The 27,427-nt window shown below is 47.3% G+C and overlaps 2 protein-coding genes across 6 annotated transcripts; both read right to left on the bottom strand.

The window, feature by feature from the left end:
• Positions 1-4,631: 4,631 nt before the first annotated feature.
• LOC146429187 (transient receptor potential cation channel subfamily V member 2-like) lies at positions 4,632-18,668 on the bottom strand. Of its 5 annotated transcripts, none has more exons than XM_085078755.1 (18): positions 18,233-18,668; positions 17,856-18,046; positions 17,495-17,612; positions 16,334-16,629; positions 15,589-15,722; positions 15,136-15,288; positions 14,463-14,603; positions 13,683-13,981; positions 13,115-13,291; positions 12,530-12,688; positions 12,313-12,408; positions 11,737-11,807; positions 11,322-11,487; positions 10,581-10,647; positions 10,193-10,500; positions 9,759-9,877; positions 9,211-9,305; positions 4,632-8,500 (listed from the first exon to the last, which is right to left on the bottom strand). In XM_085078755.1, the coding sequence occupies exons 4-18, from the start codon at positions 16,570-16,572 to the stop codon at positions 8,370-8,372; spliced, it is 2,355 nt and encodes a 784-aa protein (XP_084934881.1). In that variant the 5' UTR covers positions 16,573-16,629; positions 17,495-17,612; positions 17,856-18,046; positions 18,233-18,668; the 3' UTR covers positions 4,632-8,369. The 5 variants fall into 5 exon arrangements, with proteins under 5 accessions (XP_084934881.1, XP_084934880.1, XP_084934884.1 ...); XM_085078754.1 differs by having other exon boundaries at positions 17,856-18,018; XM_085078758.1 differs by having other exon boundaries at positions 4,632-8,542; positions 17,856-18,018; positions 18,233-18,667.
• Positions 18,669-23,550: 4,882 nt separating this feature from the next.
• UBC (ubiquitin C) lies at positions 23,551-26,322 on the bottom strand. Its single transcript, XM_085078775.1, has 2 exons — positions 26,179-26,322; positions 23,551-25,250 (listed from the first exon to the last, which is right to left on the bottom strand). The coding sequence occupies exons 1-2, from the start codon at positions 26,242-26,244 to the stop codon at positions 23,871-23,873; spliced, it is 1,446 nt and encodes a 481-aa protein (XP_084934901.1). The 5' UTR covers positions 26,245-26,322; the 3' UTR covers positions 23,551-23,870.
• Between the last annotated feature and the right edge of the window lie 1,105 nt (positions 26,323-27,427).

The following is a 27,427-nucleotide window of genomic DNA, read 5'->3' as shown; positions in this document are numbered from 1 at the left end:
TGCCAGAGCTGAGCCCTCATTTCCTTTTTAAAGATGCTCTCTGATTAAAAAAATGCAGAAAAAATAGTGTGTACTAATCAGCCCTCATAAATTTTAATGGGAGGATGGTGACAAAAAAGGAATTGGAATAGTAAATTTCCCCTAATCAAGTAAAATGCCCTGAACATATGTTTTCATCTGAGTGAAAGCTTTACTTGGAACAGAGTTGGATTTTACATTTTAAAGATCTGTTCTCCCTGCTGAGGAAGGAGGATGCCAGAACCCAGTTTGCCCCTTCTGAAAACACAAGTTTTTTAATACACACTACACCTAAATTAGAGCCCTACAGGGTGCTCCATCTTTGAAATAAAGAAGTTTGAGCAAAGCTAAAATTATCCTAAGGGAGGGAAAGATTTTTCACATGGAACCAAAGGCTCTAGGAGGCTGAAAAGAACAAGCCCAGTTTTGTGTAACTGGAAAGTCAGATGGATTCCAGATAGGAATTCTGGTGTTTCCAGGTCACTGTGGATTGTGTGGTGAAGATAGCATCACTCACTTGGTGATACTAATCTAAGTGCCAAATCTCTGAAATTTTTGCCTATTCTGATGGAAAAGACAGATAAAATACAGATTACACTGTGAATACTCTGTTATTTACCAGGATATTGTTAAAACATGTCTTTTTTGCTCATTCCCTTCTGGAAAAAAATGAGACATTAAGTGCAGGAATATGAAAATTCTCTCTTGCCTTGAGAAGCTGCACCTGAGCTGAATGAGGAGGAGCAGCTCTGGCCTCAGTGTAGGGAGAGAGGATGAAGAGCAGCAACTCAGAGTATCATTCTGAGGCAGGGAAAAGGGAAAACAGCAATTTCTGCCCAATTCTGCATTTCCAGACTGCAGCAGTTAATGGTGCTGGTTGGCCACAGTGCCCAGCAGGAGAGGAGGCTGCCAAGGGAGCAGGAATTCTCCTTGGAGCTGAATAAAAACAGACTGGGAAATTCAACTCAGCCTGGGACTGCTCTCATAAAACAAATTAGGTACAAATAGCCCAATAAAAAGCTTGGGAGTCTTAAATCAGATAAATCCAGTATTTAGGCTCTCCTCTTAACAAGTGAAATGCTCTTTCCCTTCCCTGGAGCTCATTGCAAGGTTTGTTTAGGTTGTAAATTACTTGGTGTTTGTGCTGGGTTTCCTCTCAGCAGTTTGCTGAGAGCTGTGGGGCTGTTCTACAAACTCACCTCGACTGGTACCTTCCTAAAATGTTGATTTTTGGGATAGTTCAGGACCAGAGTTGTCACACAGAGTGATCTCCACTGTGTTTTCGTGGTCACTTCAGTGTGGTCCCCACTGATTCCTTCCTAGGAGCAGACAGAAAAAGGGTCTTTATTTAAAGAGAACATCCTGGTTCTTGGAATTTGGAGGAATTACTCCCTCCAAATGCTTTCACACACAGGATAATGCAACAGCCAAATTAATTATTTAATGTTCTTCAGGGTGTGTATGGAAATGCTTCCTTTTCAGTATCAAAGGCAGACACCTCCATGTTTTATGTAGCATTTTATCATTCAAGGTTGACTTTCAACACTGCTCCACTCGATCAGCTCCTCAGTCAATCTCCAGGGTGGATTTTCACAATGAAGTGATGCCTCCTGTTTGATGTGAACTGAGCAGCTCTTTGCTGTAGTGCTGTGCTGTTCATCTGCTCATAATGAAATGCCAGAACTGGGATTTTTAGGATGATTCTAGTTGTTCAAACCTTGCTCTGTGCTCTGAGATTTCCTGGGATAGCCACAGAGATAAAGCACATACAGTGATGTGATGTTATGGAAAGGATGAATTGCAGGCAAAGTCAAACACCACTGAGGGTTTGAAGAAAATGCCCTTCTGCACAAAGATGACATTTTATATGAACTCTAAATGCCAAATCTGGAGAGTACAACTCCTGTGACTCAGGGCAGATGGTCTGTTGCTGCAGCCCTTGTGAGGGCACTGAAAGCAAACACAGATCAGGCCACATTAAACACTCCTGGTTTTCCTAAGGTAGCAGATTCAGAATATCTTCACATGCACACATACATCCTCTGAAAACCAAATTTCCATGACCTCAATGGAGAATTAAAGCTAAAAGATCCTCCAGTGATGAGTTCAGCTCCCAGGAAAAGGTTTATAAGCAACAACATGAAAAGTCTTCACTGGGGACAAGGTCTTGTTAAAGAAACTCCAGTTGTTTTTCCCTGGATTGCCACAGGACAATAATATTTTTTTTTCCAGTGATGGGAAGCTTTTCTTGAATAAATGTATTCACATGCTGTGCCAGCTTAGGGACACAGCTTTGTAGAGATGAGATTTCTTCCTTTTTCTACTCACCAATAAACGCCTCCTGTCTGTGGCTGATGTTTCTGGAGAAGTTCAATGATAATTAACAAATAGATGCTGTGTGCATAAGTGCTAAACAATGCTGACCAACACTCCAGAATCTCATGAATTATTCTTAGGAAATAAATGTACCATCAACATCAGAATTCCTGAGGGCACTGCAGCTACAGTCATTAGTGTTCATTACTGCTCAGGGCTGAATGTTGTCCTCCCTTCTGTGTCCTCTGCTTTATGAACACCTAATTAAATATTTAATTGTGCTAAAGACTCCTAATTGCTACTAAAGCAGCAACACGTTTCAACTTGACCAGAATTCCCAGTTTTTTCCTTGCCAAGGCACTGGGAATTCTCAGATTGTATCAAAACACAATTTTGCTGCAACAATGCTGTTGTTTTGGAAAATTAGGATTCTCTCAGGCTTGAATCTCATGCTGGAGAGACAGGGGACAGCTGGTCTTCAGTTAGTCAGCAAAGAACAGATAAGGAACAGAATCAAATATAAATTTTGGAGCTGAAATGTTACAGGAAAAACGTTTTAAGGAAGCCTGGCAGCAAGAACAAGAACTGCACAGTGTTTCCATGGTGTGTCACCTGGACCAGGCTGGCCTATTTACAGAAGTTCCAGTTTCTGCTGGGAATGTTCAGAACACACAAAATCCCAAGAGCCTGAAGGAGCAGACAGCCAAAATACACCAATATGGGCAGAGCTGGAGAATTAAACATGGTATTTATGTTTCCATTAGATAAACACATTATCTACCCAATTCTTTATCTAGAATTTGTTTTCAAATACAAAATGCAAGGAGAAAATCAAATCCATCTGCCCTGCCTCAGCCTTTATGAACCCCACGAGTCACTCAGCTGCCAGAAGTCTGATTGAAAATGAGGGACAGTTTGTAAATAGATTATTCCTTGTCTAAATAACCTAAATTATCTGTGCTGAACTGCAGACATCAAGGTCTTATCAGCCTTACATCTGTGTTAATTTATGTTCACTATCTCATACTTGTTCAAAGCTTTAGACATACAAAGGCAAAAGCCTTTGCAACTTGGACTGAAGGGTTTATATTTTAGATAATTTCTAGCACTGGGAAAGATTTTTTTTTATGTCCCTCTGATGCTGAATTAAAAATAGAGTAATGACACATTGCATGGAACACAGATTCTATATTTGTCTTTGAAGCATTTCCCCAGCATACTAAAAAATAACATTTATTACCTACCAGAGCACAACCACGTCCTCCAGAGATCCTATAATGTCCTGGAGCCCATCAGGGAAATCAAACCATGATCAGAGACTGTCCTAAGGAGAGGTCACCTGCACATTGAAGTGGCTTCTCAAGGTGAATGAACCAGCCTAAAAAACATCAGAGAAAGATTTATAGCAAATGGAGCATGAGTAGCTCTTGCATTTAAAAAATATAAAATAAGTGTTACTGCACAATCTTTTCTTAAATTACCAGCAACTGAACCCATTGCTGTCTTCACCCTGTGACAGGAATAAGCCACGAGAGGGTGCTTGTTGTGGGAATCCTGATGTGCCCAGGCTGCTGCTTTCTGCTCCCAACCACCCTGAGCAAATCCCAGCAGTGCACCAAAGCCGTTCCTGCTGGGCTGTCCAAAATGACATAATTCACTTTTATCCTGGATATCGGGTCACAGATCCTTTAGGGCCACAAAACTCCCAGAAGCAAAGTTTTAGCAACTCCCCAAACACGTGTGTGTTGCACAGAAGTGCCTGGCAGGGCTAAGGCTGCACCAACAAATTCCTGCACACAGGCAAAAAAATCAGTATTTGATCCTGCTGGGATAAATGCACACCTTAGGGACAGAGTAATTTGATTTCTTTATTTCTCTCTGATTTTCTAATGCCTAAGCCAGGAGCCCTGGCTGCACAGTCCTCTACCATACAGGGAGAGCACATCCAGCAGGGAGCACAAAGCAGGAATGTTTTATTTGTCACTACTTAGGCATGGTTGGAAAATCCCCAACATGGAGTGTTTACGCTGCCAGTGTTTTCACCTCTGTCTCCAGGCGATGGACGTAAACCCTTCTCCCCTCAGCCAGGATCAAAAGGAGCTGCAGCCACGAGAACATCTGTCAGCCCATCAGCCTTCACATCCAGGGGCAGAGCTCAGATCCCAAATAAGACCCAACCTGTGCTCCAGAAAGAGACAAGCAGCCCTTTCGCTGGAATTCTCTATATATAGCTTCGGAGAATTAGTGTCCTTTGCAGCAGTAAGGGCAATTTTTAGAACAAAACATCACATATCTACTTATATGTGGATCATTTCCTATTATTTATTTTATTCCAGCCATCCTCAGGGACAGATCCTGTAACCAGTTTAGCAGCAACAAAATCATTATTCAACAGCCTGACAGCGGAAAAAGGAATAGCACAGCTGGTGACCTCCCTCCCTGGGACCCATGAGAGAGGGACAGAAATACAGCACAGCCCAGTTTGCTGAATTTTTTTCCCAGTCTTTTTCCAAATTTCATGATTCCTTCCTATGTATTTGCTGCAGGGGTAAAACACTGCAAGCTGGAAGGGGTGAACAGAAGGAAATTGCCTCTGGCACTCTGCGGATTCATTCTTGTCCTGATGGAGCAAGATTTTAATCCAGAGGACTCCAAAAGCGTAGAATTGGTTTTTTTCTGCAATGATGGAGTCCCTGATTTGTGTGCTGGAGATGTGAACACCAGCAAAACCAACACTGTCAACTGGAAATAGCTCTTCTGCCCAGCTCTCCTTGCCCAGAAAGCTTAAATTTTCCAAGAATTCTCAGAAAAAAGTGCAACAAATCCCATGGGCACTTTCTAGCTACCTCCACAGCTCTCTTCCTCTGTGTGTTTAACATTTGACAACAATCCTCACAGTCCAGAAATGCTGTAACCCTCCACATCTCACAAATCTGAAGTGAAAAAAGGATCATGGCAAAAGAGGAAGCAAAAAAAAAAAAACCCTCTTGTACTCAGATTTAGCAACAATTCTGTTCCACCCACAAGGCAGCCACAGTCACATCTTTCTGAGCCTTAGCCTGGTCCTGTCTGGACTCACCTTTTTTTTTTATTTATTTTTGTGCTGCTGAAGCAGATATGAGGTTGCAAAGTCAAAATTTTCTTTACAAATGCTTTTTTCCCCACCTCAAAATAATTCTTCTTTTAGTCCCAGAGCAAGAAATGAAATTTCCTAAACACAGCAAAGCCCAAAACGGAGAGGCAGCCCCAGGAAGAGTCCAGCTGCAAAATCCACCAGCTGCAGCTCTTCAGAGCCAGCCCTGGGCAGCTCCTGGGACTTACAGAAAGCATCTGGTCTTTGTCGGGGCCCTGGGGCTGTCACATTTCAAAGGCTCCCTCTGCGAGCTCCAGAGGCAATGGAAAGTATGTTCAGTTGCAAGTGGGGTCACAGGGAGATGAAGAGAGAGGGAATCAGCTCGTGGATACAGATCCTCCTGCTGGCTCCTGCTTTGGAGCAGGCTTTGGAAAAATGGGGAAAAAACCAAAATTGTGCAAAGGATCTGCGTAACAAGGAAGGCTTGATTCCACCTCTGCCCCTGAAGAAAATGGCCTTAAGGGGAATTGGGAAGCACACACACCAGACATGGAGTTTCTTTCAGGAAAATTGCACAGATAAGCTGTGAGATGGAGCTCTGTGAGGGGGAAAGCACTCAGAGCCTTGCACATAAGACACAGGGAGCAATGACCAGGCAAAGTGTGCTGGGCTAAAGGAGAAGTTTGGATGCCCAAAGTTCATCTCACACGCTGCCAGGAGCCAAGGAACTCTGACCAAAGCAGATCCAGAGGGTTTGAGCCCCTTAAAGCATTTGAGAAGCACTGGGAGTTGCTGCTGTCTTGTGATGGCATGGCTGGGCATCCAGAGCCTCTGTGGTTCAGACAGAGGAAGGAAACTGCAGCTGTTCCTCCACTGCCATTTGAGAAAGGCTTCTTTCTGTTTTGTCAGAGCCCTGCAAAGCCTCCCCATGTGCCCAGGAAGGGGTTCTCATGCAGGGTGTCCCTGGCACCAGAGGGAGAAGGGAGAGCACAGCTCATCTGTTGGTTAGTACTTGTGTAAATGACTGAAGTGTTTCCTGACAAAACATTATCAGCTGTTAAGAGTGAACCCCAAAATCCTGTTGGGGCTGCTGCCCATCATCCTTCATCCATGAGACTGCTGGGCTGTGGTGGCACTGGGAAGCTCTGGGAATGCCAAAGCCCTGCCTCACAGCAGGACATTTTGGATGCAGATCAAAAGATAAACGAAAGTGCAATCTTAAAAAGAGAAGCAGGTTCAAGGAGTGCCTGAAGAGGATGGTGATGCTGAAAGCTGTCAGTGCCCACAGCTTCCCCAAAGCACCAGCAAGGTCAATTTATCAAGACTCCAGGCAGGGATGGCAGATCTGATCCTGCATTTCTTTAGAATCTCAGACCACAGCAAAGCACCAAGCACAGCGATAGATTTATCATATGCCAGACGAGCCTTCCGTGCAAAATGAGCACCTTGCCAAATCTTGGGAACACTTAGGACAAAGCCATAGATGGAAAAAGCAGCTGAAGGCTTCACAAAGCAAGAAAACAACAGAAGCTGGAGCAAGAAAAGGCAGTTCCCACTTAAAGCCTCAATGCAGTGAAGCTGGAGGGGGAATTGCCCAGCACTGGGGAAAGAACCCATTGAAGTGCAGGAAAGAAATATTAAAACAAGATTTTGCTGCCAGTCGCATGCAGAGAGGATTATGATGATGATGATCTCCAAAAGGAAAACCTCCAAGTCTCACTCTCTCAGAGTGGAATTGAGACAGAGAGCTCAGGTTGCATAGTTTATCTTACAGAAGGAAAGGTGCTTCCAACATTTGTGGTTTGCATCTTTCCTGGGATTGTCACCAACCTTTCCCTGGATTGGAAGGTGCATCAATGCTCAAATGTGGCTGCACCAACTGACATGAGGCCTTGAAAAAAAAGAGTTAACTCACACAGCAGCCATCAGGAATCTGATAAAACCTTACAGTCCACACTTAAAATACCTTCTCTCCCTTTCTGAGAAAGGCTGAAAGGCTAAAAACATATCCAAAGATGAACATTTTCAATTAAGTACACTTGCTGTATTGTTTACAGAAATATTACATATTATTACTGTTAAATACAGTGAAAAGTGAGACAGCTCATTTTTATCTCTTTTCCACAGAGTTTACAGCAGGCTGTCCCTCCTGCCTGAGGCAGGGTGCATGTCACAAAAAGTGATGAGGTCCTTGCAAACATTTGCAGCAAGACAGGATGTTCATCAAGAGTCACAGGAAGCAAAAACCACACGAAAAGTGTTGGCCCCTCAGTCTCTCAGGGGCCACAAGCAGGATCCTGCTGCTGTTTGCTGCAGAGACAAAGCAACCTGGGAAAAACAGAGGTCCCAGAAATCCAACATGTGAAGATTTAGGTCCAGGAAATCCCCATCATGGCAGAGAATTTAATTCTGAAAGTGTTAAATGGGAATCCTGATGTGGAGTCACCATGGAGCTCTGCAGGTGCTGCCCCAGGCCCAGGGCAGGGTGAGGGTTTGTCCACTCCCATCTCACACCAACAGTGCTTTGCACAGAACACAACTCCACCCTGAGCAGCTTTTTATGACTCTACAACGCTCTTTATTCCAAAGCACTTCAGTGCAGTCCCTTGTGACAGAAGAAGAGGCTGAGCCATTCTCAGCTAGGTCATTCCATGAGCATTATCCCTGCACAGCTCAGAGCTCTGCCTTCCCAGAGAACATTCCCCACTGCCCCAGGAGCTTGCTCTCTATTGGATCTTTACACATAGTAATAAGAAAGTGTCAGGCAGAGAAAGTCGAGTAAAAAGAGTTTCTTCAGAGGAAATTAATCATTAAAGTGCATGACAATATTTAAAGCCACAGGCTGAACCACAGTCCTCCACGAAATGCACTTTAATACTGTCAATGCCTTCAATTCTTCCAGCTGCTAAAGGAAGAACTACTCCTTTGAACATGGAAGCAAGGTTGCAATTCAGAAAACCTGTCAAAGCTGTCTGGCTTGTCCCTGCAGAGGCACCATCTCTGTGGCTGGAGGCTGTGGCTGCAGCAGGGATTGCTCCTCTGAGGCAGCTGCTCGGGGAGGTTTCTGTGCTGGCCGTTTCCAGGACCTTGTCTCTGCAGCAGGGGACACAAGGACAGCCCTTCATCAGCAGGAAGCTGACAAAGGGACCCAGGTTCAGAAGGGTGCAGGTTCAGGGAACACCCAACACACACCACAGAATGTCTTAAGCACTGCAACCTCCCCAGTCCCAGAAAACTGGCACCCAGGAAGAATCTACACTGGAGCTTCTGCCCAGCTTCTGCCAGGATGAACAAGATCTTTCTAGGGAAAATTCTGTTTTCCACAGAGTTTCCTCCCAGGTCTACCAAGGGAAGCAAACAGAATTATCTCAGTCAGATTCTGACAATATTCCCAGAGTTAATGTTCATATTAATGCCCTAAAAGCCCTGTGATTTTAATGTGTGCAGGATGAATGGGCCTGAATTTTACCTTTCCTAGGAAAAGCACCATGTGTTTGGGCTACTGAGCCAAAAGGAAGAACAGCCCTTGCTTTTCCCCAGCAGAATTTCCTGCCCATTTCTCCCAAAGCTCAGTAGGAATGGTATCTCCTTCATCCTCAGCTTGTTCCCAAACTCTGGCCAGGTCCAGACCTACACTAAATCTTTATTTTCTCAGCTCACAAGTGATGCTGCCACTTTGGAGAAGCGATTTCAAGTTGGCCTGCCTGAAATTCTGTTGCCAAAGACATAGCAACCTGCCAAGAGTAGTTGCTGAGCAGGAAGCTAAAAAGATACTGCAGACCTTTCTTCATGATTTAATTTACCTTCTGGATTTATTTCTGAATCACTGGTGTTTCCAGGGTCTTCCTTCAGCACTCCCACATCCTTTGCCCAATCTGTCCATTTAATTTCCTCTACTCTGGAGAGACAAAATGCAACAAGACGCTGATGCCTGGAATGCAGCATTTCAAGCCAGATCTCTGTCCTGCAGCATCCCAGCCCAGCTGATCCTGCCAACACCACCCTAATGGTTTGGCTGCAGCCAACAGCACCTTAGAGAGCTTTTCTTTGAGCAAAGATCTTCTGTAATCTAAGCTCCATGAGGTTAAATATCTTCTCCCCCTGCATATTGTCCACTGGTTTGTTTGATTTAAAATTCTTCAGTTCAGGGAATGTTTTTAATACAAAGGGGACAATGCTGGAGGGTCAATCAGCTCTCAAACCCCCAGCCAGCAATCACCAACAAACTTGAGTGTACCCAGAAATGTGTGGTTGAGTCAGTGCTGAAATTCCCTGTGGTGGCCCAGGGTTACCAGGCTGTGACCCCACTGCCAAGCTGGAGTGTAAGAGGGGAATGGTGCATCTGTCTTACCTGAAACACCACCTCTCATCTTTCTTATTGAGCCCCACTGACATGAAGCAGCCAGATCTCCTCTTCCCACCCTGGCGCCACAGCCAGGCCTTCTCTATTTCTAGAATAGCAATAGCCCTCTGGAAGAACAAAACCCACGTCAGAGAGAAACCAGGGCACCAGCAGAACCCAGCCCAGCCTTTGAATTAAATCTTCCCCAGTCAGAACTACTTGGATCACTGTGGAACCCAACCCCAAAGTGCTCCTAAAGGTACCACTTACTGCCTCAAGCTCCCTGTGCACATGGATCATGCAAAGAGAGCTGTAAATACACCTAAACATTATGTACCCCCAGAGTGACACATTTATCTAAAAGGCACATTAAGAGCTGAGCTTAGGACAGACAGGGACTGCCACCTCTGATTCTGAGACCCCAGCAGAACTCTGTGCCTCACCTGCAGCTTCCAGACGCTCTTGCTGTAGCCAGAGATGTCAGTGACAGTCTCACTCATGAGGGCAATCAGCATGTTGAGCAGCAGGATGTAGGTGAGGATCACAAACAGCAGCAGCAGCAGCATGACAAAGTATCTGAACCTGGCGTGCTCCTGGAAATCCAGGTCACCCATGCCAATGGTGATCTTGAAGAGCTCCAGGGAGACACTGAGCAGCCCTCCGTACATGGCGTGGCTGCTGGGGCTCTCCAGGTGAGCCAGGGACTTGTTCTGGGACACTGAGGGGGCATCACCCATCAGGGTGACCAGAGCTGGGGGAAAAACACAATGTGAGTCCTCAGGAAACTGCTTCTTGCAGCCCAAACCACGGTGTGACACAGAGAGGGCTCACCTGCAGCAAAGCCAAACAGGAAGATCATATAAACCAAGAGGAAACGCAGCAGGTCTCTCATGATGGTCTGAAACACAAATCAGGGGAAGTGCTGCTCTTTATCTGGCATGCAATCACCAGGGTGATCCTCTGTAGTTACACATCACAAACCAAGCCCCAGGAACAACACTGACAGCAAGTGTTGTTCATCCAGTTTAAGAAACTAATATACGTTAAATTACTTCCACAGGTAAATAATGTCATTGACGGCTTAGTCTGACAGCACTATGAACTTATTTGTTGCTATACTTGTATGAATAGATCTTTGAAACAAATAAATATCCTGTTGGCTCCCCAGTATGGCTGTTTCCAAATTGTTTCAATACACACATCCCTCTCCTTTCCATCTCCATTGGCTTTACATGAGTGGTGATCAGAATTCTTCTCTGGCACCTCATTTCACTTCTGCTTTTCCCTTCTAGTCACAGATTTCTCCATAGATCTGGAGACACTTCTCAGGCCAAGCTGAGCAGTTCCAGGGAACTCAGACTAGTTTTCAGTGCTAGTTTGGAGTTGGTTTATAACACACAAGTGTCAGCTGGTGTCACCTGCAATGTTCAGTGATGGCAAACGAGTGGTTTGCTGCAATTATAACTGAAGACACTAATCTCCTTCTGCAACATCTGTGCTTCCACAGGACATCAATTCCAGCTCCTCACACCCCAAAATCTTCTCCTGCAGAGGTTTCCCCCCAGCACTGACCTTCTGGATCATGACACTGTAGATGCCAGTGCGCTGGAAGCCCCGGGTGTAGTACAGGGTGTTCACCCACCCCAAGAGCAGGGAGAACACCATCACTGCCACGTAGTTCTCTGAGCTGGCTCCATACAGCACTGCTGACAGCAGCAGGGAGAAGGCCTGGATGAAGCTGGAGACAAACAAAAAGTGGCAGGGACTCAGCTCAACAAAAAGGCCCCTTGCAATGAAAAGCAAAGACATTTGAGGCTACAAGGACAAGGTAGAGGTTTAAGACAAGCAGCAGCAGGTGAAGGCAGCAGGGGTGGAAAGAGTGGCAGATGATCACTGTTTCCAGCTCTGCAGCAATGTTAGGGCAACTCAGCTGCACACACAGCAGCAATTCCAAGCTGTGATTGTGCCAAACCCCTGCAGGACATACATCAGGATCTCGATGCAGCTGTCAGAGCACATGGTCTTCAGGGACTGACGTCTCCTCCGCAGGTACAGGCTCTGGGAGAGGAAAATCAATCCATCACTCAGCACAAGCAGGGCCATTCATCAAAACCAGCCCAGGGGAGAGAGGAAGCCCTGCCCAGCATAGATTTTTGCTCAGGGGCAAGCTTTGCTCCATATGCTCCTGCTTTCATCTTCAAGATCCCCAACATCATCCCTCCCAGAGGAAAAAAGGCTTTATTTATAAAGGGCAAGGATAAACAAGGGCTGAATCATGGCTCAGCCCAATGTCTTTATTAATAGCCTGCATTAAATGCCAGGGATGGATTTTAATAGCATAAATCACAGAAGTCTCTCAGAATTATTTGCTGTTTGTGGAACTATGATTCCCCTTATCCAACAACCTGGCTTGGGCTGCCCCTGGCACTGCCAGATCACACTGAGTGTCTCAGAGCAGGATTCCCTCCTGCACATCCTGATCTGAATCTGCTGCCCCCATACCAGTGATAGTTTCCTTTTTCTTCCCTGTGTCACAGTAAAACCAGACAGGAGATCCCCCTACCTGAGCAAAGATCAGATAAATGCCTCCTAACAAGATAATGATCAGTCCAGAGACCCACAGGAAGCCTCCAGCTGTGAACTCCACTGGAAAGGAAGGCTGCAAGAGAAAACCAAAAACACCCAAAGCAGTGAAGACAGGCAGAGCAGTGATAACCACTCACAACTTTAAAATTCTGCTCCATCCATTCAGGCCTTTCAGATAAAAATATTGGACCTACCTTTACCCTTAAGGGCTGATAGTATGCAATGGCTGTAAAGATGATCATGAATGACAAGTAGGAGACAAAACTGAAGTAGAATCTCTTGGAAGCAAATGTTTCCCATTTTTGCTGCAGCAGTTTGTTCAGTGGCTCCAAAACCACCATCTTGTATCGATTCTGTGGGGGGAAAAAAAGCAAAAAAAATGCACCAGTGCGTCAACAGGAATGTGAATTCATCAGGAGATTGTCTTTTTAAGGGCTGGAGCTGAGTGGCTCCAACTGGGGAGTCATTAAGGGGTTATTCAGTCAGACTTTTCAGTATGAAATATATCAACCATTGCATAGAAGTCACTTCATCAAGGTATTTGGACAAACCAAGGCTTAGGACAACCAAAGGATCAAAATTTTCCTCAAATTACAGATGATCAGAGCCATGCCAACCACGCTGAATAACAAAATCCGCAAACATTCCCATGAAGCATTTCTTTTCCAGAGATACTATCACCTGAAAGCCCACATTCACTTGAAATTATTTGCGTAATTATACAACACCGCCATACCAAGGACAGGAAAAAATTGTCTGAGGGTTGGTGAGAGCCTCACCGGGGTGTCACTGCTGTAGGCCAGGATCTCCAGCACAGAGTTCTCCTCGAAGCTGTCCAAGGAGGACAGGTCATAGAGGGACACGTGGATGGGGCCGTAGGTCCACTCGGTGAACTTGCGGGACAGGTGTCTGTACACAGGGTCCTTGATCTCCCTCTGGATGATGTGCCTGAAGATCTGACACAAACAGGACAATGCTCACCTGAGGAAGGTGCAGAAGGGCATGATGTGCCCAAAGCACCTCCCTGTGCTGCACAGCTGGATGTGTGCCTCATCAAACACCTGGATCTGGCTAAAAGCAGGGGATCAATGACAGCTGGCTCCCTCAGGAGTGGAAATAGCTTCAGTTCAGGGAACAGGGACAGGGCAGGGACAGCAGCAGCAGCTGAGGCTCTGCAGGACATGCCTAAGTGGCTTGGAGGTGGCCTCCTTTATTGTCACCTGTGGCACTGCCCCTGTCAGCAGTGTCCAAGCTGCTCCAACCCCAAACCCCCTGCATACTGAGGGTGTGTGTCACACTCTCCCTGCTTCCTCAGCAACCCCAGGGCTCCCCTCTGCTCATCTATACCTCCACTTTGCCTGTCTTGGCAGCAAGCTGCAGAGGGTTTAATCCATCATAATTCACAATCTCCTCCAGTTTGCACGTCGGGTCGAGCTTCACTCCTGCCTTCAGGATTTCCACGTAAGTTGTGCTCACAAACTTGGTGTTCTCCTCAGTGTCGTCTGCAATCATCACCAGGGCATGCAGGACTGTGTTGCCCTGGGTGTCCTGCTCCTGCAGCCTGGCTTTCTGGTGGGGATTGGTCAGGAGATAGTCCACCACGTCAAGCTGGTTGGTACAAGCAGCCAAGGAGAGGGGGAGTTCACCTGAAGAGATTTGGACACAGCATTTGGGAGGGAAGCAGAAAGGGGTGAAAAAGAATTTACAAAAGCAATCCTAGAAAATTATATTCAGCTTAGAGTTTTACCACTGAAACACAGAACAAGTTCTTTCTCAGTGTTTCTAGATTCAGAAAGGGTTTTATTATAAACAAGTACTCTGTTTCTGGGGGCAGCTGAAACACTTTCCCAGATCTCAAACTAATCTCTCAAATCCAAACTAACCAAGGATTGGTTTTTGTCTGAAGCCACTCGGACAGGATTAAACACATAAACCCAAAGATGATGGAAATGCTCAATGGGCACCCCAGATGTGAAAGGATCTTGCCATTCAAGTAAGTCCAGAGCTTGATTAAAGGACCCTGGAGATGGCAACTCATGCACAGAAGGGCAAACCCAACTAGAATTAGTGGCACCACATACAGCAGGGCAATAAAAACCCCAAAGGAAATATTCCACACTGACTCACCAAAATAAAAGTAAACTCCTTCTTTCTTTTTCCTGAAGAATTCACCATGGGCTCTGGCATGGACATCAGCTCCATTCTCCACCAACAGCCTGACCATATCAAGGCTCCTTTTCTCTATGGCAATGTGCAGGGCTGTCTGGCCTGAGGAAAGAGCAAACTTGTCACTCTGTGCCACTGTCAGAGGGGACAGGATGGGATGGCACCAGAGACTGCTGGTGTTCTGCACAGCAGCTGCAGCCTCAGGGCTGGGCAGGGCTGGCTGGCAACTGAGGGCTTCCAACAAGCCTCAAAACCACCAGAAATTCAACACCAGAGCAGGCAATTCCCCTTGCCTGGCACTGAGATCCCTAGCAGCCATGAGAGGATTCAGACAACCACACACATACATGGCCACGCTGCTGATCAAAGCCCAAACAGCAAAACTCATTTAACCACTTCTTTTTCCATTTTTACAAGTGCTTCTTATACTTTCCCAAGCAAATTGTCTCATTTCTTGGGTTATTAAACATGTATCATTTCTGTTTTACAAACCAAGGAGGGTATGAAGAAAATGCAGCACCAGAATCAGAACTACAAGGTGAGTGGGCTGTGCTAGAACCCTGGGGGTGCAGTGCTGCAGGAGCTCCAGTTCCCCTCCTTTTCCTTGTTCCTGCACATCTCACAGAATCCTTACCTCTGTAGAAGCAGTCAGAGCATGACACGTTGACAAGTGGCCTGGGATTCTGCATCTTTTGGTCGATTTCCAGCAAGACTGGGATTGTGTCATTCTTCCCATTTTTCAAGTTCAGCAGGGCTTTCATTAAGCAGGTCTTCCCAGTCTTTGCATCTAGTAGGGAGAGGGTATTGAATGGGTTGTGTGTGTGCTTTGCACACAACTGTATTATTTGATTCAGGACTTAATTCTCTAGGATTAAATACAATCATCCTTTGAAAGGTTTTTATCAGTATTTTAGTAGTAGAATATATTTAATTAATAGCATTTTCCATCCTCAGCTGGACACAAAGAAAATAAAAAAAGACAGAGGGCTGGAGAAAGCAAAGAACCACAAGCAGGTTCTCCCCTGCTCCCCTCCTACACTGACAAGTGTTCCCTGTATCCCACAAAATTCCACGAGCAGAAATCTACCTGTGTATTCAGAATTGGTGAGGAATTTGGAGTTCCTCCTTAAGTACTCCAGCAAGCCATCCAGTGCCTCGGGGCTGCCCCTCACCACGGCGCTGAACAGCCGCTCCCTGTCAAATCGATTTGGGTCCTTCTGGCTGCGGGACAAATGCAAAGTGTTAGGAAGTTGTGGAGAGCAGGGACAAGAGTGTGCCATGAGTTCTGCTGGGACAGTGGAAAAGAGGGAGACAGAGAGGAGTTTGTTGGGGAAAAAAGCTCAAGTATTTTATTTTTGAGTCGAGGGAAAAATAGAGACAGTTATTTCCCAGAATTCTCCTAAGTGGCTGCTCTTTCCATCAGTTGGAGCTGTTCCCAGATCCAGGCTGATGTGCAGCCCTGGCACACAGCCAGAGCAGAGAGAGAGAAGCCCAAGATAGCTGCAGGACCAGAGTCAGGCCCATCACATGGAGGGAGCTCTCTGTGGGTTGGTTCACTGCCTTGCCTGGCAGCAGCAGCTTGGCTGTGCGGGGATCCCTGTGAAGCTGCTCTGACACCCAACGTGGCTGATTGGAGTTCAGACCAACCCAAAACACACCCAGCACACCTTCCAGTGCAGCAGGGCCCTGATACATCCCCTTTCTGCTGTGAATTACCTCCCACCAGCTGCCTGTAATATTAACACATTGCCACTTTTAGAAAATCCATAGGCTGCCACCAGCCAGGACCACTGTGGATCACAACCCGAATCAAACACCCAAAAGTTACTCACTTGCTGACAAGTCCTGGCCGATAGTTCAGATTAACCTTGATTTTAGGGGCAAAGTCACTGCTCTCCTTCTGATAAGGTGTCTCCAAGGGTTGTGGCTGTCCTTTCCTTCCATGTCCTGACCTTTCTTCCTTTTTACTCGGAGCAGGTTTGTCTTCCTGGATGCTGTCATCAGTTTCTAGCAATCCTATGAGCCTGTTCCTCTGAGTTGGGCCTGGCTGCCCGTTGGTGAACTTATCCATGGCCAGGAGAGATGGTCCTGCAGATCCACAAAGATGTTCCCTGCTGGGGCACTAAACCTGTGAGGGATGGAGAGAATTAACATAATTCCTTCACAAACCCCAAAGGCGTTTGGTGTGACACAAGGGAAATTCCCAGGTTGACCATGCATTTCCTGAGAGAGAAATTTGGTAAAACTCTGCACAGAAGGAATATTTGAATAAAAGATCAGGACCTTCAACAAGGTTCCAGTAGAGAAGTTCAAAAGTAGTTCATGAAGCACAGGCAACTTGTCTGCAGCACATCTGAACCCCCTGTGGGAGATGACCTCACCTGTTGGCAGCAGCACAGGCTCCTGACATAAAAGGCAAGGAAAGTGGCTCTTTAGGAGTCTGTGATCACTGTTCTTGTCTCAGTGCAACAGCACAGGCTGGTCACCAAGTGGCCAAAGAGATAAAGGTTCACTGTAGGCCTTCTTTGGAACAGTGATAAGTGTGCTCACATTCCCTGCTGGGAAGCTTTAGGCTGTTTATACAGGGAAAACACCTGCACAAACCGTATTCCCGCCAGGCACTCTGACATTTCATCCTGGGGCAAAACGAGTGTGATCTCCCCAGCATTTGGAGCTGCTGGCTATCCATGGGAGCACAGAATTTGAGCTCCCAGCTCCACAGCTCAGGCAAACACTCCCCCTGCTCTGTGGACACTCACAGCCCTGGGAGCCTGCACAGAGCACAGCCCGACCAGATTTGCTGCACAGAGAGCATCAGCACCCAGCACAGCTCCCAGCCAGCTCCCTTCCCTCTTTTTTGACTCTTTGGAGACCTCTCTTCATCTCTGTCTAGTTACATCTCAGACCACACCCAAGGCACACTGTCTGAAGTCAGCGTGGTCACAGATTCACTCAGTTTGTGAGGCAGCGATTAAATATCCACAATTACCAACCTGCAGCAGAGCTTTTGTTAGTAACTCCTCCTTACTCCCATGCACTCCCTCCAAATGGTTAACAGGTTTCCTTTGAAGAGAAATCTCCCTTGCTGGGACTACAGCCAGACTCCATAGCCTGCACAGGCAAAGAGGTAAATGGTCATAGCATAAGCATTTTGGTTTAGGTTAGGGTGTGAAAAAAAACAGGTCTAGGCAAAAAACGGCAGCAAAACATCTTCATGCTGCTCACAGCTGATTTCAAGACAAACCGTTATGATAATTCAGCCACTCAGTTTAGTCTGCACTCTAATGACAAACATTCCTCTGCACTCAGCCTTTAATCCCATCTCAGACTTACTTCCCTCCCCAAAACACTTACTGGTACATTTGCCGAAGCCTTTAGAAGGATATTTGTACTTCCATAACAGTTTGCTTGTGCTTTTCTGTCTTCCTCTCCCCAAAATCATCTCTCAGCTGCAGTTTCCATCTCTCCACAGCACTCAAGAGAGTTATTTACTGTCAGTCTTGCACAGACAGAGCGTCTGGGTTAAAAGCAAGAGCAAAACGGTCCTATAAAAAAGGACCCTGTGATAAATCCACCCACTTTGTGCATCCCTGGGAAGCACAGGGAGCACTCTCTGCGTGACAGCTCAACTTCCACTTCTCAAGAACTGAGTTCTTCCTCTCTGAGACCTCCCCGAGCCATTTTGAGCAGCACAGCACCAAGCCCTGCTGTCAGAAGAGCACAGCACTTACCAGAAGTTGCTGCAAGCTCCACCCAAGAACTGATCTGACAAGGAGCCCCAACGGATCCTTCAGAGGGGAAATAACCTCCCAGCAGACACCAAGTGAAGTACCAAGAAGTGTTAATTAGCATCAAGGCAGACCCAAAATCATTTACATCCATGGGTGAGAGTTCTCCCCTCCTGCAGAGAAGCCCATGATCATTTTAGCAGCCTGTTAATGGCACAGTGTTCAACTCCTGGTTGCTGGTGGTCCATGAGAGAATCCAAGCTGCCTGTGAGAAAGGAGAACCCCAGATTCCTGCTATTTACCCAACTGTATGGCTTTTTGCAAAGTGAAGGAGGGCTTGCACAGGAAATGACTAGATAGATTTCTCAGTGAAGGGGAGAGCCAATGAGTGCAGTGCTCTTATATGGGAAAGCTGGCTGCCTATTGCAAATTCAGAATGCTTAACCCCTGCCTGCACACGGGGAGGAAACGCCTCGTGCTTTCCAACCACAGCCCCCCTGAGGCTGTCACAAGGCTCCCCCAGGCAGCCCCAGGACAAGCAGAAGTGCCTGGGAACAGCTGAGGGCAAACTTTGTGTGGGAAGCCAGGTCTGCCCACAGGACTGCAGAGCCCCAGTTACACAAACTGAGTGAGCAAATAAAGAGAACCCACAAGGTGCAGGGTCAGCTGCTCCTCACGAGCACAGGGACTGCACAAAGCAGCTCCAGTTCCCAAGCACTCAGGCCACTGGTTACTCAATTTGCCTCTAGAGCCCTTTTCTTAAGGGGTGGGCTCTCCTAAGGAGTGCCAGATCCGGGAGAGGCTTCTCATGACTGTCCTTGATCTCACACAAACTCCAAAACTGCTTCTCTTTCCCCTCACTAAGCAGGAGCCCTGGGAAACAGAGGACATCAGCCCACACCTCGTGTTTTATTTCTTCCTCTCCTGAAGGCCAGAGGAGGCAGCAGGATCATTTCCCACAGGACAACACCCAGCACCCACTGCCTGGACAGCCTTCCCCAAAGGAATGCTGCTCCAGTGATTCTCACCTATACTCCTGATGCTTTACAAAGCCATTCATGTGATCTAGAGTTCAACTAGAGAACATTATTGATGAACAAAATAGTGAAGAACTCTTCCAACCAACACCTCGATAGCAGGGGCACATTGCAGGAGAAATCCCAGAAGTGCTGTTAACCGCTGGCCCAAAAACACTGAGGGAGGGGTGTCACACCATGACACACTGAACTCTGGCTGTGACTTCCTTCTTCCAAACCTGCCCTGAGCCAAAGCAGAGCCTGAAGCAATCCTCATCCCACAGGACTGCAGGATGCTGTGACTCTTCCCTGGAATGTGCTCATCACCCACAGAAACATTCCCAGATGGCTTCCACTTTGAGTCAGATGCAGCCTGTGAGACGACCTCCCTATAAATACACCAATTAAATGGCACAGTGCCTTTTCCCCCTCATGGTTTTGCAGGAGATTTCAAGCTTATTTCTCCAGATTCCCGTATTTCAAAATGAAGCTGGTCCAGGAACTACACAAAGTTGCTTTTTCTTTCCATGATGGTTTCTTAATGATTTATTAAGACCCAGTGAACAGTCTATAAAGAACAAACAGATAAATGCAAGATCAGATCCAATCTCTCCAGCCCCTCCCTCATTCCAGCCTTGCTCTGATTTAGCTCAGTTTGCTTTAGCTGTGTTACACTTCATTTACTGTGATATCAACAGAGCTTCAGGCCCAGGAGTTTAGCTCAGACTTATGGATTTAAATCCTCTTGGGCTTCTTCTCCAGCTTTCCTGGGAGGCATCCCACCACTCCAGCCAAAGAATGAAATCAGCCCACAGGAGTGCATCATAACAGAGCTCTCTCTGCACATCTGCTTTTAATAGCTTGCAGGGAGAAGGGGAATGTGCAGTTTGCTGGGAAAGGAATCCCTGCCAGCTGAGAGGTCACAACAGCCAAACAGAACCACGGAGCTGCTGGGGAACACAGAAACACAGGGTAGGGAGAATAAAAGCAGAAATTTCATTGTACCTGTCTGTCAAACTGAATTTTCCTCTGGCTTTTTGAGGCTTTTTATGTGGAGGAACATGAAGGAATCTCACAAATGCTTATTTTACTCGTGAAATGTGCCTGAGTTTATCCTGACAGGATTTATGTGGAAATCTGGGAAGAGAGAAGTGAAACTGCTAAGTGAAATTTCAAATAAAATGTTTTTAATTTATTAATATTATCAAATATTTTCATAATTATAGATTATAGATGAGTAATTCACAGCAGAAAAAGCAACTGGAAACTGCTTATGCAGGAGGCAAAAGGAAGCATGAGGATGAGGGTGTTCAGAAAAGATGGGAAAAAGCACATTTCCTGAAATAAATATTCTGTGTTCACCTAAGTTCCATTTTTTACCAAATACCAAAAAGCATAATAGTCTTATGATTAATACCATGTTTTCAGTGTGCTGTAGAGAGAAGTTCAAAGTCACTTACATGTGTCTGTAATTTAGCTACAGGATTGATCTGTGGCCACTCTCAGGTGTAGCAGCTCAAAATCATCTTCACAGGAGAAGGGAAGCCTGTAGTAAAGTGCAAGAGTGGACAATTAACATTTTCTCAAATACAACAGGTAGGCCAGCAAAAGAAAAACCTTTTTTCTTTTGAAGGTGTGCCTTCACACTTGGTAAAATATCAAGTGTTTTTCCAAGGCCTGACTTTTTTTTTTCCACATAACCGTTATGTAAAAGCCACACTGAAGTGATGAATTTTAGTAGCTTCATTTCTTAGTTACAGATGGAAATCTGTACCTCTAGAGACACCAGCCAGTGCCCAATCTGAAACATAAATATTCTTAAATATAATCCCCTTGTCAGAACTTGTCTGATAGCCCAGAGAACCCAATTAATCTACATGACAGTATTTCTGGAACTGCAAGTCCTATCATAACATATAAGGGCTGCAATCTATATTCTTCTCAGGCCTTTGAAGGAACCATACAGCTCTGCTATTCCTAAAATGGAAGTATCTTTCTACTTGATGTATCCCTTTCTGTAGGATCACAGCCTGTAGGAATGCTCTGCTGACAATCAAAGAGCAGCAAAATAGGAAATCCAGCAGCACATTGAAAATAACCCATTTGTGGAGAAACAGTGACATCCTGTGGCCACCTAGTCGATCTGAATTCCTGCTGCTTTTGGAGCAGCCAAATTGGGCAGCCAAGGACCTTAGAAAACAGCCTTTGTTACTGTGGGCAAGGCTGCAGAAATACTGAGGGGTTTATTCCCAATGTTTATCTGCCTTAACCCTCACTTGCCCTATAGGATTATGTTTTGGGGCTGTTGCTAAAGGAGAAAACACCAAATGTATCCAAACCCCACCCTAACAGGTTATTTAATTTCTCCTCTTATAGGTGTAAGTGATTTTTTTAAAGACAAAACTCCTGAAATCTTGTCTGTTTTTTCTTTCCATTTGTGGTTTATTTTTTTAAAGAGAGAGCAGACTAGAAATTAACTGAAGCAATAAGAAAAAAACTAAAGGCCAGGTGCAAAACTCAGACTACAGCCGGATTAAAAGCTGTCCCCAGAATCTGTTGTAATTATAGGAGCATTAAGATTATTTTAATAGCATAGAGATTCTGGCTAAAACCTATTGAATTCTTATTTTAGCTATGAATAGTTGTCTCTAAGCAGACTTTTGAGGTACCACCATATTCTAAGAATAAAAAAGGTGTATTTTAACAACATCAGTCATCAAATCCCTGCAGTCATCTCTTACCACTCATGGCAGCCCAGGGACACTCAGTGTCACACAATCAGCCAAGCCTGAGTGTTCCCCACAACCACAGAATGCCTGAATATTCCCTTTTCCCACTGCTCACACCTCAGGAGACTGAAGCAGGCTCCATGGGCAGCTCTGGACCATCGACACATAGAACACCCCAGCTAGCAGTGGAGGCTGTGGCTAAAAACCAGAGTGAACAGTGGGGTGTGTGCAGAGCCCTCCTGTCACCTCCCCAGGGTCCCTTTCCTGCAGGGCATCCCAAACCCCAGCAGAAAGGTAAGGAATGTCACTTGATTCAGTGCCTTAATCTCCTGTGGGGTATGAACTGCTCAGGGACTTCAGACAGGGCTGAACACAGAGCAGGGCTAGACACCCAGAGGCAGGGAATGGTTTGGTCTGGAAGGGACATTTGGAGGTCACCCTGTGCTGTCCCCTGCTCAGCCAGGGCCACCCTGAGTTGGTTGCTCAGAACCATTTCCATGGTTCTTGTCCAGTGCCTTTCAGTACCTCACAGGAAGGTGCTGCACAGCCTCTCTAGGCACCTGGCAGCTAGTTAAACTGCAAAAGGCTTAAAATCAAAGCAGCAATCACAGGGAAACTCAAACCAAGGGAAGTCTCTCTCATAGCAGAGAGAAATGTTAACAGAACTTTCTGCCAGCTCAGCAGGCAGGGAAGAAGGCCATGTTCCTACAAAATCAAAAATCCGATTATGAATATAACCCCCCACAGAAGTTAGTTCCAGTGTGCAGTTTTCTATGAATACAGCAACTTTTTGGGCTTAATCTCCTATTAAGTGCAACACTTACCATAGATGCTCAGTGATGAAATTAAACAGAAATGAAGTTTACCAACAGCACTACAGTAGGAAAAAGGAAATGGACCGAGATGGTGCCTAACACATTTTGGGGGGGAAATGAGGTGGAGCAGCACAGAATCTGTGTGCTTGGATGGGGCCAGGAGTCCCATTTCAAGGTGAGCAGCTGCCAGAATTCAACAGGTGAAGACACTGACAGGCAGCCTTAGAATCAAGGGAAGGGCACATGGGTATCACATCTCCCTCTGAAGACCCCACCAGGGCAGTTGAACTAACCCAGCCCAACCCCTCCTGTTTGAGTTTCCTTAACCCACCCCCTAAAAAAAAGACAACCCAGCCTCCAGTGTGAACTTCCTCCCTTTTTGGCACTGAATGGTTGTATAGAACTAAGCAAATCAGGCAGATCTTGTACTGCTCACTCACAACCATTTTTAAGTTTCACTAGAGGCAGTGAGGGGCACCATCCCCCTCACCACACAATTCCCACTGCAACCAGTCCTCCCCCAGACCATGTCCCATGTCCAAAACACCCCCCACCCACAAAAAGTCCCTTCAGAGCAGTGTCAGGCACTGGAACCCCTCACACCCACCCTCAGAACCAGCAGGGACAAATTAAACACACTCCAAGTTCACAACTTGCAGCAAAACCCATCCCACTGCAATGACAAAGCCCTTTTGTGGGGTCTTTATATCCCACCTGGAAAGAGTGCTGCTAAACTCTAGGAAGAAGAAACAACATGGTAATAGCACTTCTTAAAGATTTTAATCCAGATCCATTTTAACCACAAGGTTGGTCCTCATTATACATGCAAAGAGGCTTAAACTGCCACAGAAAGAAGCCAAAGCATTTCACTTAACACACCAGTTTTACTTGCTTAAACTGAGACAGACTACAGGGTGTAATGTGCAACTGAAAACTTTATTAGCATTTCAACAGACAGTTGTTCAGCAGTTACTCAAGCTTGCATTAACCTTGCATTAACTTAATATTAAGACATTGAAGAACTACAGTGCAAACACAAGTGCCACTGGCAACCCTGGTGTCAAGCAAGATGCACAAGAACTTAACAGCCACCCCTGAGGCGCAGCACCAGGTGCAGAGTGGATTCCTTCTGGATGTTGTAGTCGGACAGGGTGCGCCCATCTTCCAGCTGCTTGCCAGCAAAGATCAGCCTCTGCTGGTCGGGGGGAATGCCCTCCTTGTCCTGGATCTTGGCCTTCACGTTCTCAATGGTGTCACTGGGCTCGACTTCCAGGGTGATGGTCTTGCCAGTCAGGGTTTTCACAAAGATCTGCATCCCACCTCTCAGGCGCAGCACCAGGTGCAGAGTGGATTCCTTCTGGATGTTGTAGTCGGACAGGGTGCGCCCATCTTCCAGCTGCTTGCCGGCAAAGATCAGCCTCTGCTGGTCGGGGGGAATGCCTTCCTTGTCCTGAATTTTGGCCTTCACGTTCTCAATGGTGTCACTGGGCTCAACCTCGAGAGTGATGGTCTTGCCAGTCAGGGTCTTCACAAAGATCTGCATCCCACCCCTGAGACGCAGCACCAGGTGCAGAGTGGATTCCTTCTGGATGTTATAATCAGAGAGAGTGCGCCCATCTTCCAGCTGCTTACCGGCAAAGATCAACCTCTGCTGGTCGGGGGGAATGCCTTCCTTGTCCTGGATTTTGGCCTTCACATTTTCAATGGTGTCGCTGGGCTCAACTTCCAGGGTGATGGTCTTGCCAGTCAGGGTTTTCACAAAGATCTGCATGCCACCCCTGAGACGCAGCACAAGATGCAGAGTTGACTCCTTCTGGATGTTGTAGTCGGACAGGGTGCGCCCATCTTCCAGCTGCTTGCCAGCAAAGATCAACCTCTGCTGATCTGGGGGAATTCCCTCCTTGTCCTGGATCTTGGCCTTCACATTCTCGATGGTATCACTGGGTTCAACCTCGAGAGTGATGGTCTTGCCAGTCAGGGTTTTCACAAAGATCTGCATCCCACCTCTCAGGCGCAGCACCAGGTGCAGAGTGGACTCTTTCTGAATGTTGTAGTCAGACAGGGTGCGCCCGTCTTCCAGCTGCTTGCCGGCAAAGATCAGCCTCTGCTGGTCAGGGGGAATGCCTTCCTTGTCCTGGATCTTGGCCTTCACGTTCTCAATGGTGTCACTGGGCTCAACTTCCAGGGTGATGGTCTTGCCAGTCAGGGTTTTCACGAAGATCTGCATTCCACCCCTGAGGCGCAGCACGAGATGCAGGGTGGATTCCTTCTGGATGTTGTAGTCGGACAGGGTGCGCCCGTCTTCCAGCTGCTTACCAGCAAAGATCAACCTCTGCTGATCTGGGGGAATTCCCTCCTTGTCCTGGATCTTGGCCTTCACATTTTCAATTGTGTCGCTGGGCTCAACCTCAAGGGTGATGGTTTTGCCAGTCAGGGTCTTCACAAAGATCTGCATGTTGACCTGCCAAGACACACAAGTATTTCAGCTATAGCCACTTAGTCAAGTAAACCCTTTACTAAATCCTAAACAAAAGGATTACTGTTGCTATTTCCCACAAGTTAAGAATTTCTACAGTGATTGTAGAAAAAGTGGAAAAAAAAGAATTTTCCCAGCGTGACTAACTCTAGTTTTGAGGCACCGCCTGCTCAGTTTTTTTAACCGATTCCTCTCACTGAAGGACTCCCAGACCTCCCCTGCCTCCATCCCCGCAGTGCAGCACTTCGGCACCAGAGGTCCCCGATCCCCCTTACATTCTCCCCCCGCAGGGCAGCAGCGGAGGCCCCAGACCCCCCTGAGGGCAGCGATGCGGCAATGGAGCCCCCAGCCCCCCCGCACTGCGGCAGGGAGAGCCCTCAGCCCGCCCCACAGACCCGCCCTGCGGCGGCGCCGCCGCTCCTCTCCCCGCCCCGGTAGTGACTCACAGCCGCCTTCCGGGAAGGAGGGCTCAGCCCGCGCCATCTTCCCCGGAACGAACCGCCTTCCCGCACAGCGATTATTCTGATTTTACCCCTCCTCCGCAGCTCTCACCGACGCAGTTCAGACCGCCACACAATGCTGCGCAACTCTGCCGCCCGCTCCCTCCACAACCCCCCGCGACCAGGCCAGCAGCGCCCACGCCGCCTGGTGCGGTCCTGCCCAGAACACCCAACCCGTCTTTCCCTCGCCCCGCACCCCCAATTCCCCTCAGCGCACTCACGTCTGCGGCCCTGAGCGATAACCTCTGAAGCAATGTATCCGTTGGTTCTCGACCTGGGATCTGGCGAGTGACGCACACGCGCCCCTATTTATGGGCTGCTTGGCCACACAGTCCCCGCCCACCAAACTAACGTGTCCTTCCGCCTCCCAAAGTAGTCCCCAGGAAAAGGTCGCTGTTCTGGAAAATACTCACCTTTTCCCCGCTCGATTCCCTCTTCCTCGCGCAAAGGAGTCCCAGACTTTCAGTGAGGGGGATCATACCCTTAAAAACCGGCAAATTTCCGAGGGCGCGGATGGATCTGGACCGTTTTTCACCGTAGCGCTGCGGCTCCCATTCGTAGGAAGAGCGGCAAGTCCGCCGGTGATTGGCGGGGTGCGGCGCAGCGCGGGCGCTGATTGGCTGCTCCGAGAGTCAGTTAGCGAAGGGCGGAGCGGGCGGGGGCAGGCAAAGCTCTGGAAGGTTCGGCGCTGCTCGGCGCTGATTGGTGCGCGGTGAGGTCACGCTGTTGCTGGGGGGAGGCGCCTGGCGGGGCAGATTTGGGCTGGGGGGGGCAGGCCGTGAGGGGACAGGGACAGGGGTCATGAGGGATTGGGATTGAGAATAGGGACAGGGACCATGCTGCGGCTTCTCCAGCCCGTGCCTGAACCCCAGCAGTGCTGAGGAACGAGCCTGGCACCAACTGGGGGAGAAGTGCCCCAAAACCAGCGAGATGACCCTTGTTGCCAGTGTTCTATGCCCCACTGGGCCTCTGACCAGCCTCTTCCCTGCATGGCTGAACCTTCATGAGAACGCCTGGATCAGGCTGCAGGGCTGCTCCTGGCCTGTCAGGCCGAGAGGAAAAGCTGGGAAAAGCAGGCCTGAGTTAGCAAAGTTGGCAAAACAGCTTAATTCAGGAGCATTGGTGGCTCCTGGTGCGTCACACGAGTTAGCCCAGTCACGCGGCCCGGTTCCCCAGCTGCCTGTGGAACTGGTTGGAGCTGGCTGACGAGTTAATTCTCTAATGTGAGGCTGCAAAACAAGCCCTGTGATGAAATGCTGACATTTGAAATTCAAATGGTTGTTTACTCGCCTCCAGAACAGGAAGCTTTGATGGGGTATGGGGCAGCTACCTTCTGTGAACTGCTGTGGAAACGTGCCTCGGGTTAATTAAGCTTCATGATACCTTTCAGACTGTCTCTGAACTCGTATCGTATTAAAACTGGGTTGCACAAAATCCAAGATGGTTTTTATGTGGTTATTTTTGCAGCTTTATCTGCTGCTCCTTCAGAAAAGACAGATGACCTTGTTAAATCCTCCACTCACAAAGCATCAGCACGTGGGTGACTGCAAAGGCTCAGTACAGAGCTGCTCTATTTCCCCCTAAAAAAACCTCAAACCCATCCAAAAATACAAAACCCCCACCGCAACAAAAAAACTCTTTCGCTTTCCTTTCTCCTAACAG

Source organism: Lichenostomus cassidix, chromosome 19 (assembly GCF_008360975.1).
Source record: "Lichenostomus cassidix isolate B80296 chromosome 19, HeHo_3.0, whole genome shotgun sequence".
Taxonomy (NCBI): Eukaryota; Metazoa; Chordata; class Aves; order Passeriformes; family Meliphagidae; genus Lichenostomus; species Lichenostomus cassidix.
Note: the sequence above shows the minus strand (reverse complement) of the source record. Positions and strands in the feature narration are given on the sequence as shown.